The sequence below is a fragment of the Bos indicus x Bos taurus genome, chromosome 11 (genome assembly GCF_003369695.1).
Source record: "Bos indicus x Bos taurus breed Angus x Brahman F1 hybrid chromosome 11, Bos_hybrid_MaternalHap_v2.0, whole genome shotgun sequence".
Taxonomy (NCBI): domain Eukaryota; kingdom Metazoa; phylum Chordata; class Mammalia; order Artiodactyla; family Bovidae; genus Bos; species Bos indicus x Bos taurus.
Window position 1 is genome coordinate 101,516,613 of NC_040086.1, and position 19,408 is coordinate 101,536,020.

At 42.1% G+C, this 19,408-nt stretch overlaps 1 protein-coding gene across 5 annotated transcripts in view; it reads right to left on the reverse strand.

The window, feature by feature from the left end:
* SETX (senataxin) overlaps positions 1-17,843 on the reverse strand; it is a 90,831-nt gene extending 72,988 nt beyond the window's left edge. The window contains exons 1-4 of one of the 5 annotated variants that reach the window (XM_027556647.1): positions 17,678-17,839; positions 16,749-16,865; positions 10,076-10,236; positions 9,278-9,461 (exon numbers count right to left, since the gene is read on the reverse strand). In XM_027556647.1, coding sequence (XP_027412448.1) covers positions 9,278-9,454 — 177 coding nt within the window. In that variant the 5' untranslated portion in view covers positions 9,455-9,461; positions 10,076-10,236; positions 16,749-16,865; positions 17,678-17,839. Of the gene's footprint in view, positions 1-9,277; positions 9,462-10,075; positions 10,237-13,605; positions 13,722-16,748; positions 16,866-17,677 lie in introns of those variants that run through there. The other 4 variants (XM_027556644.1, XM_027556649.1, XM_027556646.1 and 1 more) reach the window with 4 other exon arrangements.
* Positions 17,844-19,408: the final 1,565 nt, after the last annotated feature.

The following is a 19,408-nucleotide window of genomic DNA, read 5'->3' on the forward strand; positions in this document are numbered from 1 at the left end:
GCTTTATTGACTATGCCAAAGCCTTTGACTGGATCACAATAAACAGTGGAAAATTCTGAAAGAGATGGGAATACCAGACCACCTGACCTGCCTCTTGAGAAACCTATATGCAGGTCAGGAAGCAACAGTTAGAACTGGACATTGAACAACAGACTGGTTCCAAATAGGAAAGTACGTCAAGTATGTCAAGGCTGTGTATTCTCACCCTGCTTATTTAACTTACATGCAGAGTACATCATGAGAAATGCTGGGCTGGAAGAAGCACAAGCTGGAATCAAGATTTCTGGGAGAAATATCAATAACCTCAGATATGCAGATGACACCACCCTTATGGCAGAAAGTGAAGAGGAACTAAAGAGCCTCTTGATGAAAGTCAAAGAGGAGAGTGAAAAAGTTGGCTTAAAGCTCAACATTCAGAAAACGAAGATCATGGCATCTGGTCCCATCACTTCATAGGAAATAGATGGGGAAACAGTGGAAACAGTGTCAGACTTTCTTTTTTGGGCTTCAAAATCACTGCAGATGGTGATTGCAGCCATGAAATTAAAAGACGCTTACTCCTTGGAAGGAAAGTTATGACCAACCTGGATAGCATATTCAAAAGCAGAGACATTACTTTGCCAACAAAGGTCCATCTAATCAAGGCTATGGTTTTTCCAGTGGTCATGTATGGATGTGAAAGTTGGCCTATGAAGAAAGCTGAGCACCGAAGAATTGATGCTTTTGAACTGTGGTGTTGGAGAAGACTGTTCAGAGTCCCTTGGGCTGCAAGAAGATCCAACCAGTCCATCCTAAAAGAGATCAGTCCTGGGTGTTCTTTGGAAGGAATGATGCTAAAGCTGAAACTCCAGTACTGTGGCCACCTCATGTGAAGAGTTGACTCACTGGAAAAGACTCTGATGCTGAGAGGGATTGGGGGCAGGAGGAAAAGGGGATGACAGAGGATGAGATGGCTGGATGGCATCACCGACTCAATGGACGTGAGTTTGAGCGAACTCCAGGAGTTGGTGATGGACAGGGAGGCCTGGAGTGCTGCAATTCATGGGGTCGCAAAGAGTCGGACATGACTGAGCGACTGAACTGAACTGAAATTTTTAAAAATTGAAATCATTTCAAGCATCTTTCCTGATCACAATATGCTTAGATGAAAAAAAAAATTATTAAAAATACAAACATGGAGGCTGAACAACATGCTTCTGAATAACCAGATCAAGAAAGAAATCAAAAAGGAAATCAAAATATGCATAGAAACAAATGCAAACAAGACAATCCCAAACCTATTAGTTCAGTTGCTCAGTTGTGTCTGACTCTCTGCGACCCCATGGACTGCAGAACGCCAGGCCTCCCTATCATCCATCACCAACTCCCGGAGCTTGCTCAAACTCATGTCCATCGAGTTAGTGATGCCATCCAAACATCTCATTCTCTGTCATCACCTTCTCCTCCAGCCTTCAATCTTTCCTAGCATCAGGGTCTCTTCTAATGAGTCTGTTCTTCTCATCAGGTGGCCAAGGTACAAGAGCTTCAGCATCAGTCCATCCAGTGAGTATTCAGGACTGATTTCCTTTAAAAGGACTGGTTGGATCTTCTTGAAGTCCAAGGGACTCTCAAGACTCTTCAACACCAGAGTTCAAAAGCATCAATCCTTTGGCACTCAGCTTTCTTTATGGTCTCACATCCATATATGACTACTGGAAAACCATCGCTTTGACTAGGTGGACCCTTGTTCGCAAAGTAATGTCTCTGGGTTTCTAATACGCTGTCTAGGTTGGTCATAGGTTTTCTTCAAAAGAGCAAGCATCTTTTAATGTCATGGCTACAGTCACCATCTGCAGTGATTCTGGAACCCAAAAAAGCAAGTTTCCCACTGTTTCCATTGTTTCCCCATGTATTTGCCATGAAATGATGGGACCAGATGCCATGATCTTAGTTTTCTGAATTTTGACTTTTAAGCTAGCATTTTCACTTTCCTCTTTCACTTTCATCAAGATGCTCTTTAGTTCTCCACTTTCTGCAATAAGGGTGGTGTCATCTGCATATCTGAGGTTATTGATATTTCTCCCAGCAACCTTGATTCCAGCTTGTGCTTCATCCAGCCTGGCATTTCGCATAATGTACTCTGCAAGTTAAGTAAGAAGGGTAACAATATACAGCCTTGATGCCTTTCCCAATTTGGAACCAGCCTATTGTTCCATGTCCATTTCTGTTGCTTTCTGATTTGCACACATATTTCTCAGGAGGCAGGTGAGGTGGTCTGGTATTTCCATCTCGAAGAATTTTCCAGTTTGTGTGATCCACAGTCAAAGGCTTTGGCATAGTCAATAAGGCATAAATAGATGTTTTTCTGGAACTCTTCCTTTTTCCATGATCCAGCGGATGTTGGCACTATGCCTTTTCTAAAACCAGCCTGAACATCTGGAAGTTCATGGTTCATGTACTGTTGAAGCCTGGCTTGGAGAATTTTGAGCATTACTTTGCTAGAATGTGAGATGAGTGCAACTATGCAGTACTTTGAACAATTTTTGGCACTGCCTTTCTTTGGGACTGGAATGAAAACTGACCTTTGCCTGTTCTGTGGCCACTGCTGAGTTTTCCAAATTTGCTGGGATATTGAGTACAGCACTTTCACAGCATCATCATTTAGAATTCGAGACAGCTCAACTGGAATTCCATCACCTCCACTAGCTTTGTTTGTAGTGAGGCTTCCTAAGGCCCACTTGACTTTGCATTCCAGGATGTCTGGCTCTAGGTGAGTGATTACACCATCGTGGTTATCTGAGTCATTAAGATCTTTTTTGTATAGTTCTTCTGTATATTGTTGCCACCTCTATTCAATATCTTCTGCTTCTGCTGGGTCCATTCCACTTCTATCCTTTATTGTGCCCATCTTTGCATGAAATGCTCCCTTGGAACTCTAATTTTCTTGAAGAGATCTCTAGTCTTTCCCGTTCTATTGTTTTCCTCTATTTCTTTGCACTGATCACTGAGGAAGGCTCTCTTGTCTCTCCTTGTTCTTCTTTGAACTCTGCATTCAAATGGGTATATCTTTCCTTTCTCCTTTGCCTTTAGCTTCTCTTTTCACAGATACTTGTAAGGCCTTCTCAGACAACCGTTTTGCCTTTTTGCATTTCTTTTTCTTGGAGATGGTCTTGATCACTGCCTCCTGTACAATGTTACAAACCTCCATCCATAGTTCTTCAGGCACTCTATCAGATCTAATCCCTTGAATCTATTTGTCACTTCCACTGTATAATCACAAGGGATTTGATTTAGGTCATACATGAATGGTCCAGTGGTTTTCCCTACTTTCTTCATTTAAATCTAAAATTTACAATAATTTTCCAAAATCTATGGGGTTCAGTAAAAGCAGTGCTAAGAGGGAGGCTCATGGCAACACAAGCCTACCTCAAGAAACAAGAGAAACATCAAATAAACAACCTAACTTTACACCTAAAGCAACTAGAAAAAGTGAAAAGAATCCTGAAGTTAGTAGAAGGAAAGAAATCATGAAAATTAGAGCAGAGATAAAGTGAAAAAGAACAAAGGAGACTATATCAAAACTCAACAAAAGTAAAAGCTGGTTTTTTGAGAAGATAAATAAAATAGACAAATCTTTGGCCAGACTCACCAAGGAAAAAAAAGAATCAAATCAATAAAATTAGAAATGAAAGTGGAGAAATCACAACAGACAACACAGAAATACAAAAGATCAAAGACTACTATAAGCAATTATATACCAAAAAAATGGACAACTTGGAAGAAATGGACAAATTATTAGAAAAGTATAACCTTCCAAAACTGAACCAGGAATAAACAGAAAAGCTTTAACAGACCCATCACAAGCACAGAAATCAAAACTGTAATAAAAAATCTTCTAACATACCAAAGCGCAGAATCTGGCTTCACAGGTAAATTTTAGCAAAAATTTAGAGAAGTGCTAACACCCATCCCATTCAAACTCTTCCAGAAAATTGCAGAGGAAGGTAAACTCCCAAACTCATTCTATCAGTTTAGTTCAGTTGCTCACTTGTGTCCAACTCTTTGAGACCCCATGAATTGCAGCACTCCAGGCCTTCCTGTCCATCACCAACTCCCGGAGTTCACTCAAACTCACGTCCATTGAGTCAGTGATGCCGTCCAGCCATCTCATCCTCTATGTCCCCTTTTCCTCCTGCACCCAATCCCTCCCAGCATCAGAGTCTTTTCCAATGAGTCAACTCTTTGCATGAGGTGGCCAAAGTACTGGAGTTTCAGCTTTAGCATCATTCCTTCCAAAGAACACCCAGGACTGATCTCCTTTAGGATGGACTGGTTGGATCTTCTTGCAGCCCAAGGGACTCTCAAGAGTCTTCTCCAACACCACAGTTCAAAAGCATCAACTCTTCAGTGCTCAGCTTTCTTCACAGGCCAACTCTCACATCCATACATGACCACAGGAAAAACCATAGCCTTGACTGCTGCTGCTGCTAAGTGGCTTCAGTCGTGTCCGACTCTGTGCGACCCCATAGACGGCAGCCCACCAGGCTCCCCTGTCCCTGGGATTCTCCAGGCAAGAAAGAACACTGGAGTGGGTTGCCATTTCCCTCTCCAATGCATTAAAGTGAAAAGTGAAAGTCAAGTCACTCAGTACTGTTCGACTCTCAGCGACCCCATAGACGGACCTTTGTTGGCAAAGTAATGTCTCTGCTGTTGAATATGCTATCCAGGTTGGTCATAACTTTCCTTCCAAGGAGTAAGCGTCTTTTAATTTCATGGCTGCAATCACCATCTGCAGTGATTCTGAAGCCCAAAAAAGAAAGTCTGACACTGTTTCCACTGTTTCCCCATCTATTTCCTATGAAGTGATGGGACCAGATGCCATGATCTTCGTTTTCTGAATGTTGAGCTTTAAGCCAACTTTTTCACTCTCCTCTTTGACTTTCATCAAGAGGCTCTTTAGTGCCTCTTCACTTTCTGCCATAAGGGTGGTGTCATCTGCATATCTGAGGTTATTGATATTTCTCCCAGAAATCTTGATTCCAGCTTGTGCTTCTTCCAGCCCAGCATTTCTCATGATGTACTCTGCATGTAAGTTAAATAAGCAGGGTGAGAATACACAGCCTTGACATACTTGACGTACTTTCCTATTTGGAACCAGTCTGTTGTTCAATGTCCAGTTCTAACTGTTGCTTCCTGACCTGCATATAGGTTTCTCAAGAGGCAGGTCAGGTGGTCTGGTATTCCCATCTCTTTCAGAATTTTCCACTGTTTATTGTGATCCAGTCAAAGGCTTTGGCATAGTCAATAAAGCAGAAATAGATGTTTTTTTGGAACTGTCTTGCTTTTTCGATGATCCAGCAGATGTTGGCAATTGGATCTTTGGTTCCTCTGCCTTTTCTAAAACCAGCTTGAACATCTGGAATTTCACAGTTCATATATTGCTGAAGCGTGGCTTGGAGAATTTTGAGCATTACTTTACTAGCGTGTGAGGTGAGTGCAATTGTGCGGTAGTTTGAGCATTCCTTGGCATTACCTTTCTTTGGGATTGGAATGAAAACTGAGCTTTTCCAGTCCTGTGGCCACTGCTGAGTTTTCCAAATGTGCTGCCATATTGAGTGCAGCACTTTAACAGCATCATCTTTCAGGATTTGAAATAGCTCAACTGGAATGCCATCACTTCCACTACCTTTGTTTATAGTGATGCTTTCTAAGGCCCACTTGACTTCACATTCCAGGATGTCTGGCTCTAGGTAAGTGATCATACCATCGTGAGTATCTTGGTCGTGAATATCTTTTTTGTACAGTTCTTCTGTGTATTCCTGCCACCTCTTCTTAATATCTGCTTCTGTTAGGTCCATACCATTTCTGTCCTTTATCAAGCCCATCTTTGCATGAAATGTTCCCTTGGTATCTCTAATTTTCTTGCAGAGATCTCTAGTCTTTCCCATTCTGTTGTTTTCCTCTATTTCTTTGCACTGATCTCTGAGGAAGGCTTTCTTATCTCTCCTTGTTATTCTTTGGAACTCTGCATTCAGATGCTTTTATCTTTCCTTTTCTCCTTGGCTTTTCACTTCTCTTCTTTTCACAGGTATTTGAAGGCCTCCTTAGACAACTATTTTGCTTTTTTGCATTTCTTTTCCATGGGGGTGGTCTTCATCCCTGTCTCTTGTACAATGTCACGAACCTCCGTCCATAGTTCATCAGGCACTCTATCTATCAGATCTAGTCCCTTAAATCTATTTCTCACTTCCACTGTATAATCATAAGGGATTTGATTTAGGTCATACCTGAATGGTCTAGTGGTTTTCCCTACTTTCTTCAATTTAAATCTGAATTTGGCATCACCCAAATATCAAAATCAGACATAGATGCCACAAAAAAAGAATACTACAGCTTAGTATCGCTGATGAACATAGATGCTAATGTCCTCAACAAAATTCTAGCAAACAGAATCCAACAACATATTAAAAAGATCATACGACCAAGGGGGTTTATCCCAGGGATGCAAGGATTCTTCAATATTTGCAAATCAATGTGATACACCATATATTAACAAATTGAAAGATAAAAACCATATGGTATATCTCAATAGATGCAGAGAAAGCCTTTGAAAAATTCAACGCCCATTAATGATTTAAAAACTCTCCAGAAAGCAGGCATAGAAGGAACATACCTCAACATAAAAGCCATATATGACAAACTCACAGCAAACATAATCCTCAATGGTGAAAAACTGAAAGCATTTCCTCTAAAATCAGGAACAAGACAAGAACACCCACTCTCACCACTACTATTCAACATAGTTTTCAAAGTCCTAGCCACACTAATCAGAGAAGAAAAAGAAATAAAGGGAATCCAGGTTGGAAAGGAGGTAAAACTCTCAGTTTGCAGATGACATGATCATCTATATAGAAAACCCAAAAGACACAACCAGAAAATTACTAGAGCTAATAAATGAATACAGTAAAGGTGCAGGATATAAAATTAATACACAAGAATCCCTTGCATTCCTATAAACTAACAATCAGAAAACAGAAAGAGAAATTAAGGAAACAATCCCATTCACCATTGCAACAAAAAGAATAAAATACTTAGGAATAAATTTACCTAAACAATCAGAAGACTTATATATAGAAAACTATAAAACATTGATGAAAGAAATCAAAGATGACACAAATAGATGAAGGAATATACCATGTTCATGAACTGGAAGAATCAATATAATGAAAATGAGTATACTACCCAAAACAATCTATAGTCAATGCAATTCGTATCAAGCTACCAACAGTATTTTTCAAAGAACTAGAACAAATAATTTCAAAATTTGTATGGAAATACAAAAAACCTTAAATAGCCAAAGCAATCTTGAAAAAGAAAAATGGAACTAGAGGAATCAACCTGCCTGACTTCAGACTATACTACAAAGCTAGTCATCAAGACAGTATGGTACCGACACAGAAATATACATCAATGGAACAAAATAGAAAGCCCAGAGATAAACCCACACACCTATGGACACCTTATCTTCAACAAAGGAGGCAAAAATATACAATGGAGAAAAAATAAATCTCTTTAACAAGTGGTGCTGGGAAAACTGGTCAACCATCTGTAAAAGATTGAAACTAGTGCATTTTCTAACACCATACACAAAAATAAACTAAAAATGGATTAAAGATATAAATGTAAGACCAAAAACTATAAAACTCTTAGAGGAAAACACAGAACACTGTCTGACATAAATCACAGCAAGATCCTCTATGATTCCACCTCCCAGAGTAATGGAAATAAAAACAAAAATAGACAAATGGGACCTAATTAAACCTAAAAGCTTTACACAATGAAGGAAGCTATAAGCAAGGTGAGAAGGCAGCCTTCAGAATAGCAGAAAAGAACAGCAAACAAAACAACTGACAAAGAATTAATCTCCAAAACATATAAGCAGCTCATGCAGCTCAATACCAGAAATCTAAACAGCCCAATCAAAAAGTGGGCCAAAAAACTAAACAGACATTTCTCCAAAGATATACAGATGGGTAACAAACACATGAAAAGATGCTCAACATCACTCATTATCAGAGAAATTCAAAGCAAAACCACAATGAGGTACCATCTCACGTCAGTCAGAATGGCTGCCATCAAAGTCTACGAACAATAAATATGGGAGTGTGTGTGGAAAAAAGGGAACCCTCTTACACTGTTGGTGGGAATGCAAATTGGCAGTCACTATGGAGAACCATGTGGCAATTCCTTAAAAAAAATGGAAATAAAACTGCCATACGACCCAGCAATCCTGCTGCTGGGGATAGACACTGAGGAAACCAGAATGGAAAGAGACACATGTATCCCAATGTTCACTGCAGCACTGCAGTGACAACAGCTAGGACATGGGACCTAGATGTCCATTGCAGACAAATGGATAAGGAAGTTTTGGTACATATACACAATGGAATATTATTTAGCTATAAAAAAGAACGCATTTGAGTCAGTTCTAATGAGGTGGATGTAAGTGGAGCCTATTACACGGAGTGAAGTAAGTCAGAAAGAGAAACACCAATACAGTATATCAACGCATATATATGGAATTTAGAAAAGACAATAACAATGACCCTATATGCAAGATAGCACAAGAGACACAGATGTAAAGAACAGACTTTTGGACTATGTGGAAGAAGGCAAGGGTGGGACAATTTGAGAGAATAGCATTGAAACATGTATATTACCATGTGTAAAACAGATGACCAGTGTAACGGGCACTCAAAGCCAGTGCTCTGGGACAACCCAGAAGGATAGGGTGGCAAGGATGATGGGAGGGGGGTTCAGGATGGGGGGATACATGTACACCCATGGCTGACTCATGTCGATGTACAGCAAAAGCCACAATAGTGTAAAGTAATTAGCCTCCAATTAAAAGAAATAATTTAAATTTTTTTTTAAATGAAAAGAAGAAAAAAAAGTAACTATTGGCCATTTAAACACCTGCCTGTAACACTGTCAAACACAATGACATAAAAACATGGAACCAAAAAAAAAACCCATACACATTTCATAAAACTGCTTTACATAAAATGACTATAAAAGGAGAATTATAAAATTCTGCTTTAAGTGTCAATTCCATTAGTTAATAAGCAATTACTCAGCACCCACTCTCTACAAGTAATGAGTTAGGTACTAGCAATACTTTAACCTTCACAGTTTAAATCATACTGTCAAGGTCCTTGAATGCTTCCAATACAGTTCAAATGTATCCCCTTTCTAGTTATCAAGCTCAGGAAAAAACCACCCATCTCATATAAATTACCTCATGTAAGAACGGCAATTCGTCCCTTGCTTTGTGGTATTCAGCCACACACTCCAAGCAGTAGCAGAGGTCTTCATCAGCTGTCTGAAATTCACTGGAGTGGGTCCTGGATGCATAGCGTTGTAGGAAGTCAGTGGTGGAAGTACCACCTGGGGTACACCAACAACATGTACTCATTCTGCACCTGTACCCAGAAAAGAAGACATTGAAAGATTAAAAGAAAATATCACATAACACTTTAGGACTATTCTGGTAGAGAATGGGTACACTTCCTACTGATGATCCTGTCTTCAACTTAAAATGTGCCTCCATGACATCCAGAACATTCTGCTGGCCAGCTTACCAATCCCTGGCTAAACTCAATCTGAGACTACTTGTAAAAACTTTTATCTGTGACATATGAAAAATAATGCAATGAAAGCAGTTAGTAACAAACATCATAAGGTGACATACAGCTGTGCTATAAAGGAGGCTCCAAACTACTCAGTACTGATAGAAAATATACAGAAACAGAATTATCAATGTTCTCAAAGTACAGACTTTGGAGGGCTTCCCTGGTGGTTCAATGGTGAAGAATCCACCTGCCAATGCAGAAGACAGAGGTTCGATCCCTGGTCCAAGAAAATTCCACATGCCTTGGAGCAACTAAACCCGTGTACCATAACTATTGAGCCTGTGCTCTAGAACCTGGGAGCCACAACTACTGTGCCCGAGTGCCCTACAACCCATACTCTGCAACAAGAGAAGACATCACGATGAGAAGCTTGAGCACTGTAATGAAGAATAGCCCCTACTCACCACAACTAGAAAAAAGCCCATGCAGCAACTGAGACCAAGCACAGCCAAAAATAAATAAAGTACAGACGTTGGAGTGTTCTAAATCATGTACTGGAGTCAAGTCAAAAGGTCAGGAAACCTTTCACATTCTCTGAGGCCATCTTCCAGAAATTCCTGGAAACCTAAAAAATCCATAAATATTACTCCACACCAATAACAAAACTTCATACAGAGAAGAATTTTTCCTACTGGTTAGAAAGTACATATATGAATTTACATGTGTGTGTATAAATTGCTGCCCATAACTCACTGCTCATCAATTTAGTATAAACCATAATGGCTACAAGTACAACAGCTACAAGCCTATTACTACTGAGTTTCATATTTTCATACTACTGAGTTTTTGATAGTTTCCAATTTTGGATTGTATAATACCATCAGAGCCTCCACCATCCAAACTCAAGTAAAAAGAGTTAAGATAAAATTAATTTCCCAAATCCTAGCAGTCTCAAAGAGAACAAAGTAGCAAGATGGTACCTGGAAACAAGAGGAAATCCCAAGAACCAAGTATGTCAAAGGCTTGAAGGAAAATAGAGTCAAGTTTATCAGAACTACAGATGGCATGAAGCAGAGGATTAGCAAACAGGATGGAAGCCAAATCCAAAGAGATCTCCAATTCTAATGAGGTGTAATAAAAGCAAGCTAAGATGCCACTAAATGCATATAAAAGCAAAGAGAAAGTTTACTGTCAGTAAGCAGTATACTATGGCTAAACAGAAAGCACGTGTTTTGCACTGAAACAAAAGGCTGGGGCAGGGAAAATATAAGTGAGTCTGAGGCATCTTGTAGCAACAGAAATAAAGTGCTCAAAACACAGATGGATGGGAACATGTCAAAGGGACATATTAGCCACCAACTTGAAAGAGATCCCTGTGGCCAAAGCTGAAAGAATTTTGAGTAACAAAATAGTGTACTATTGGATTATAAGCCACAGTACAAATATACATGAATCCATACTGATACAAATGAATAAACAAATGTGGAGAAAGAGACAAATTTTTCTTATAAAAGAACTGCAAATAATATAGATACTCCCTATTTCAGGAAGTAGAGCTTAATCTCATCTTGAGTCAAGGCTGGACTTGGTGAAACACTTTCAATGAAAAGTGAAAATCACACATAGAGTGGCTGCTGCTACTGCTGCTAAGTCGTTTCAGTCGTGTTCAACTGTGTGCGACCCCACAGACGGCAGCCCGCCAGGCTCAGCCATCCCTGGGATTCTCCAGGCAAGAACACCGGAGTGGGTTGCCATTTCCTTCTCCAATGCATGAACGTGGAGACGCCTGGCAAACAAAACTTTAACCAAGTCATCAAGGTTAATATCACCGGTGCTAAGCCATGTTGGTAACCCCTGACACAGTGTGATGAGGCAGGAACTTCAACTCTGCAATATGCTGCCCAAAACCACAGCCCCAGTCCATCCCCAAGAAAAACATCAGACAAGGCATTATCCAAACAGCTATGAGCTGTCTTTGACGACAAAAAGAAAACCACACCCAAGGGAAATCAAACCAACTATTTTATACTATGAAAATGTTTTATGTTTTATTGGAAACTGGGCCAGGAAATTACCCAACAAACTTGATCTTGAAACCTTGATCTTAACTATCTAATGAATGTACAGTATCAGCCTAATGGGAAAGTTACAAACCCATCTGTAAACCCAATGAAATTCATTTCCTCACCGGATGAACTTAAACCATTCATTCTCATCAGGAGGGACAACATTCTCAAGGAGATGAAAACTAGTGGACACAAAAAAAGTCCCACTCTTTTATGTATAAAGCACAGATATACATAAAGAGGTATGTAACATATTGGTGCTATTAAAATCTATGGGAAATTCGTAAGACAGAAATGCCTGAAAAGCTTCCTTTCAGAGAGGGAGAAGGGACAACAAAACGTTAAGAAATATAATTCAAGTCACTGCTTATTTGGGGACAAACTTTAATGTGTGAAATTTTTAAACGCATATCACCCTAAAATTCAGAATAAACAAACTCTGCTAATGGGAGATCAATCACATCTTGACAAATCTTATAACTTCTGGATAATCAAAAACATGCATGCCTTGTGAACTGAATTTTTAAATTAATTAAATATTAACTGCATTTTTTTTCATGCTTCTGAAAAGAATTCAGGGCAGCTTTCAACATTAAAGTACATATAGAAAAGGATATTTTAAAAGGAGATTTAGAGAGAGAAATCAAAACTGATTTAGAAAAAATTTCACTAAGTCCTAATTTAGGAGCTTCCTGAAAAGCAGAACAAAAAGATAACGTGAATTACACAGTCCTCCTCTGAAAAGCAAAAAATATGTGAGTTAGACTGGAGAGTCTTGCCCTTTCTTGACACTACTTCTAATTCAATAACATTTTTAAGGGTGCTGCAAACAAGGGAATACAGAGTAATATAATGGACACGATGTCACTGTGTCTCTGCAGGATATAGATTTCAAAGAACTTCTTATACCTTAAAACACAGTACTATAATACCAGAAAGTCTGCACAAGCTGGGTTTTTCCCGTTAATGAAATCTAATTTATTAAGTTTCACTGTCTACAGGGTGTGGAAACAGAAAACAAAACTTAGGGGAGATTTCTCAAACATCAATTGCTTCAACCTTGATTTGAACAAGTAATGGACTGCAGTCAACTGAAACTTTGAAGAAATGAACGTACTGAAATACAAATAAAATGCTGTATACTTTAACTATTAAACAGTTGTTCAGTCACTAAGTCGTGTCCGACTCTTTGCAACCCTTCAGACTGCAGCATGCCAGTCTTCCCCGTCCCTCACTATCTCCCAGAGTTTGCTCAGACTCATGTCCACAAGTCAGTGATGCTATCTAAGCATCTCATCCTCTGTCACCCCCTTCTCCTTTTGCCTTCAATCTTTCCCAGCATCAGGGTCTTTTCCAATAAGTCGGCTCTTCGCATCAGGTGGCCAAAATACCGGAGCTTCAGCTTCAGCATCAGTCCTTCCAATAAATATTAAGGGTTAGTTAGCAAAAGAAACCTTCTATTAAGAAAATTATGGAAGGACCTCCCCAGAAGTCCAGTGATTAAGACTCCACACTTCCAAGGCAGGAGGTACATGTAAGATCCCACATGTGCTGCCAAAGGAAAAAAAAGAATTATGGAGTTTGATTTTTATTCAACTCATTCAAAGAGCTAGCCTACTTCCACATTCCAGAAAGCAAAACTATAAATTTTCTCAAAGTAGTTGGAAGTTACTGCCATACAACAAGAAGGGAATTCAGAACACAGAACAGTGCTATAGAGCCCATCAACAACAGAAACATCTGTTTCCATAGCTCCTCTCAAAAGGTCATAAACGGGTGTTGTTATGTCCTTAAAACAAAACCATCATTGGCCTGATAGTTAAGCCCAAAAAATGTGAACAGGGTAAAGTAAGTACATTGTGATTTTTCTTTAAAGGGAAAACTGCTGCTAGATGGCCATGAACCTTGCAAGTTTGTGCACAACTCACTTCTTCTGGAAGGCAGTTTTGTTAATTTCATCAGCGTTTTTACTGCTGGGAACCATTACTGAACCACAAATGCAGGTGTCCAGGGAATCCTCAAGCTGCAGAAATCAGAGCTGCTCCTGTGCATTAAAGAGAGAGCTGATTTGACGATCACAAAGGATGCTTCAACAGAGATGTAATTGTTACTTTCCACTGACTTAGCCAGGGCTACCATTTCTCAGTAACAGCTGGCCAGACACTTCACATAATAATCACTTTCTTCTACCCTTCCTAGCTAAAAGTTCTTGGAATTTTTTATTTATTGGCTGCACCAAACAGCATGTGGGAACCTAGCTCCCCCACCAGGTATCAAATCAGTGCCCCCTGCATTAGAAGCCAGAGTCCTAACCACTGGACCACCAAGTCCCACTTCTTAGAATTTAATTATTTAATTTTTAAAAAATTTTTATTTAAAATTAAAAAAATTTTTTAATTTAATTTAATTATTAAAAACTTCTTTGCAATTGCTTTATTTTTCCCCCCTCAGCTGGGCTAAGTGGCTTGTGGGATCTTAGTTCCCCGAAACTGAACTAAGGGACTGAACCCAGCCTGTGGCAGTGAAAGCACCGAGTCCACAGAGAACGTTTCAGCACCAGCAAGCTAACCCTTGAAAAAATAATTTATTTGGTTCCTTTGCACTCTGGGTTCTATCTTACATTTCACTGAATGTTTTCACAAAAGTCCCTAATAATCTCTGTAACATCAAATCCAGTTGGGTCTTTACTGGACTCCAAAACGTGAAAATGCCAACATTTAATCCACAGCTAAGATACAATTCTCCTTTCACTTCCTCTACCCAATCTCTGAACCATCTGGTTCCTTTTCCCCCACCTAATATCAAAACGTCCAAAGGTTTGTCCTCAGGGTTCCATCCTCCTCTTCATTCAGTATCCTCTTTCTAGGTGACTTAATTCAACCCATTAACTACTACTTATACTGAAGCTTCCCAAAGACTAAAAATGTATTTAAACTCAGTGCAATGCTTACCTATGTTTCAGCTACTCAATAATGATAGCCTAGCCTAAAATTCCAGAAAGATATACAGCTGTCCCTCAGTACTTACAAGCAACTAGTTCTAGAAGCTAAACCCCCACCATGGATACCAAAATCTGCAGATGCTCAACTCCCCACATAAAACAGTGTAGCATAGAGAACACAGCTGGCTCTCTGTACTCACATATGTGAAATCTAAAGATATGGAAGGCCGACTCTACTTAATATCCAACTGTATAAAAAATCTCTATACTCACCTGACTGGTGCATCAGAGTAAACAGGACCAGAACAGAACAAAGTCCTTCCCTTAAATCTGTGATCTGTCCTGTATTCTCTATATCCATGGTATTACCATGCAGTTTTCAAACCAGTAACCTGTTAATTGTATTCTCTCTTCCCTTAGATCCATCTCTACAAGTTCCACAGTGTCTACCACCTTAATTACATCTGCACTTAACAGTCAGTGAGACTGCCACTGCCTTAATACATTTTCACTATTTGCCTAGATTCCCTAAGAAAACATAAATGATCTGCCTCTTGTTTGATCCTAAAGGAGATCAGTCCTGGGTGTTCATTGGAAGGACTGATGTTGAAGCTGAAATTCCAATACTTTGGCCACCTGATGTGAAGAGCTGACTCATTTGAAAAGACCCTGATGCTGGGAAAGATTGAGGGCAGGAGAAGGGGACAACAGAGGATGAGATGGTTGGATGGCATCACCGACTCGATGGACATGGGTTTGGGTGGACTCCAGGAGTTGGTGATAGACAGGGAAGCCTGGCGTGCTGCGGTTCATGGGGTCACAAAGAGTCAGACATGACTGAGCGACTGAACTGAGCTTGTTTGATCCAAAATCAATTCTTCCCCAAAATGCCGCCAAAGGCCAAACCAAAAACTGGACTTTGAAAGCACAAATGAGTCCTCTTCATCTGGGCAATAACTTTTGAGCTCACCACACCAGTCCCTGCAAGAGCTGGCTTCAGCATCATCTATTGCCATTTCCCCATCATTTGCTCTTCCTAAAATGCCTCCTGGTATTTGGCAGTACCTGCATTTATGGGAGCTCTTCTGCCTTTAACACCTACCCTTCAGACCTCTGCTGCTAAGTCACTTCAGTTGTGTCCGACTCTGTGCGACCCCATAGACGGCAGCCCACCAAGCTCCTCTGTCCGTGGGATTCTCCAGGCAAGAACACTGGAGTGGGTTGCCATTTCCTCCTCCAATGCATGCAAGTGAAAAGTGAAAGTGAAGTCGCTCAGTCGTGTCTGACTCCTAGTGGCCCCAAGGACTGCAGCCTAGCAGGCTCCTCCGTCCATGGGATTTTCCAGGCAAGAGTACTGGAGTGGGGTGCCACTGCCTTCTCCTGGATCTTAAACCTGAATACACATGACTCACCAAAGGAACCTGGCAGACCTCTACCTGGATCTTAAACCTGAATACACATGACTCACCAAAGGAACTTGGGAGAAAAAAGCAGATGGTTGAGGTACCACTGATAAAATTCAGGTTCAATCTAAAACAATTCCAGCAGTGAGTCCAATAAAAGGACAGATTTGAGATCTACCTATGTGCAATTCATCTCTGAGCATCATCATGCCTGGGGGCTAGTAGTCTAACTCAGCCCCTCCCTTTCCAGTTTCTTTGACTTTCTTCTTAGTCCTCTCAGGACTCTATACAGTTTCTATCACTACATTCACCTTGTCAGACTGAGGTGCTTACTGTCAGATGTTTCCCACATACATGCTCCATCTTCAAAAATTTTGAGTCTTTCAAGGGGCAAGGTTCTGTTTTGTATATACTTTACTTCAGTGCTGGGCACATATTAAATGACTGAAAAAAAATACCTTAAATGTTAATTTAACAATTACCTGGGGTAGTTCCTGGTGGTCCAGTGGTTAAAAAATCACCTTGCCAATGCAGGAGCCATAGGTTCCATCCCTGGTCCAGGAAAATCCCACATGCCCTGGGGCAACTACTGAATTCTGCCCTAGAAACCATGCTCCACAAGAGAAGCCACCTCAATGAGAAGCCCACACACCACAACTAGAGAATGCCCACAGCAACTAACACCCAGCACAGTCAAAAATACATAAATCTTAAAAAAAAAAATTACCTGAGGTGATGGCCTACAGAGAAGTGATCCTCTCAGTTGAGATGCCTGGATTTATTTGGGAATGGGTGAGGATCTGCATTCATATACACCCAGACTCTGGCTCCACAAAGAACATTTCTGAAAAGGCAAAACAAAACTGAGGAAATTGTTTATATACTTTCATCTGAGTTTCACATCAATACTTAGAGAGCGGAATGTAACCATTTGATGAAAAAGCTCGGACTCACATTATAGACAACTTGCCTGTGGGTCTACTGCCATTCTGACTCCACAGGGGAAAGTAGTTTCACGGGAGACCTCGTCCCCACATAGGGGACAGCGAGCCACTTTGTCAAAAAAAAACCCCAATCAGCAAATGTGAGTTCAGTCCTAGGACCGTCAGTAACTAATTCATCTCTGTCGCTTTAAATGGCAAACCGATCCTTCGAGCCTCGTGACGGTTCCTTCACGGTCTTGGTACACTGTCGCTCCTGGGAGATGGGGAAGGCGGCAAAGCCCCTTGTGGCTGGCTGTCAGCGATACATCGCCTTCAGGTGGGGCAGGAGGACTCAGGTGGCCACGCGGAAGTGGCACTCTCTCCAAAGCCACGGACCCCATCAGGAGAAAGGAGAGGGCGTCGAGAGGGCAGAGACTTTCCACAGCGAGACCCCCCCCCCATCAGTCCCACCGAAACTACACAGTGCCCAGAACCAGAACCGCTCACACGGGACCGCAGTGTAGACGACGTGAAAGGAGAGGACGGGGGTCCCAATGCCCGAGGCCCCGGGGCGCGAGAGGCACAGGAGGGCGGTCCAGCGGACTCGGCGGGGATGCTCCCGCTTCGCGCTCCTCAACTCTGCCGAAGGACGCGGCCAAGCTCGCGCCGCCCCTCCCCCACCCGCCCCTGCCTCACGCGCCGCGACGGTTACTCCACGCGGCCCGGCACTCACCAGCCGCGCGCGCACTCGGGCCCGCCGGGCCTGCAGCGTCCAGCCCGCCGTTCTCCTCAACCCTGCTCGGCCTCGCGCCGAGGGCTAACCTGCCTCCATGCCTCGGCTCAGCAGTCGGCCGAGGGCGGAAGCGCGGCCGCGCAACCCCAAGTGCCCCCGTCAGCCAACTAGCGAGCGCCGCGAGCCCAGGCCCCGCCCCCTGCGCGGCGTCGGCCGGCCGCAGGCCCGCCCCAGCCGCCGCTCTCTTGTTTTGATGCCCCCCGAGGGGCGGGGCTCAGCCAAGAGGCCGGGAAGCCCGGCGTGGCGCCACTTCCGGGCTAGGGCCTGGCCAATCAGGAGTGTCTTGCGGAGCGGGACTGGAGGGAGGGGCAGGAGGGGGAGGGAGGGAGGCGGAGACAGAGGCAAGGGCAGGAAGGTGGGGGGAGTGAGGTAGGGGCAGGAGCCGGGGGAGGGGCAGAGGCCCCTGAGGCAAGCTTGCGGCCTAGCGTTGACCGCGCGGTCTGGCCCAGGATTTGTGCCAGCGGCAGCCGCGCCTGACAGGCCCACCCTGGGGCCCCTGTACGCCTACCCTCCTGCCTTTTCCGTTCGGTTCTGTTCCTTCTCTCTTCGACGCCTCACGAGCTTCAGCAGAGCCTGTTATGAGTTGCGAAGCAATTTTTTTTTTCTCTTTAGATTTAAGACCTAAAATAGGATAGTGTGTAAACAACACGTAATTGGTGGGAAACTGATATATACTTAGTAAAAAAAAAAAAAGACTGCAAAGAGAAGAAATAATACAGAGGAAAACAGTACAGCCCCCTGGAAAGCCTACCCTTTTCTTTCTTGATGCTACTACTGACTGACGACGACGACGACGAGGCGCCACCACTAGCTGCGAAGGTGACAAAAAATAATTATTAGTTCTGATCAAGGCTCTAAAGGAACGCAGAGGCCGAGGCGGGCCCAGTCCGGAGAAGCAAAGCAGAGGCCTAGGCGGACCCAGTCCGGAGAAGCAAAGCAGAGGCCGAGGCAGGCCCAGTCCGGAGAAGGGAGCCAGCGACGACCCTACCCCGGAGAACTCTACCGGCAGAATGAGAAGGGGCAGTGGGTGAAGCAGGGGGGAAGGTGCTGGTGAACATTCCAGAAGGGGGCGTGGCTTATCAGAAAGCCCGGTGCCCGTTATGGAAATTTTAACCGTCCTGGCCAAAGGCGGTTTAATTCTCGTTTCTCGGTTTTCCTCTTGTCACTTGGACCGTGTTGACCAAAGTAAAATTAGTACTTCTAAAAAATAGGGATCCAGCTGGCTATTGAAAAAAAACCTTTTTTAAAAAGAGAGAAACAAGATAGTAAAAATCACTTGAATTTCTATGTGACTGAGATAACCATTTTCATTTGTATCCTTGCACGATGCATTACATACGTTATTAAACTAGCCATGAAAGGATGGTTGTATAAAATGCTAAAATTGCTCACCATGGTGTAAGAAACGGAATATTACAATGAACACTGAGCAGAAGGGCTTCTCCATTACACATTGTAGCTTGGGCTAGGGACACACGAAAGCGTTTTAACTTCTTATAGAATCAGAAAACAAGTGAAATTTTAGGTTGAGGAAAATCTATAAATAGTTACCATCTGTCTTTATACCAACACAGTCCTAAAATACGATTTTTGGTATTTTTAAGGAGAAAAGTGCCCATGAAGGCAAAAAGTGCCACCGCCCACTAAAGTCGAAAAGTCATCCTGCCTCTG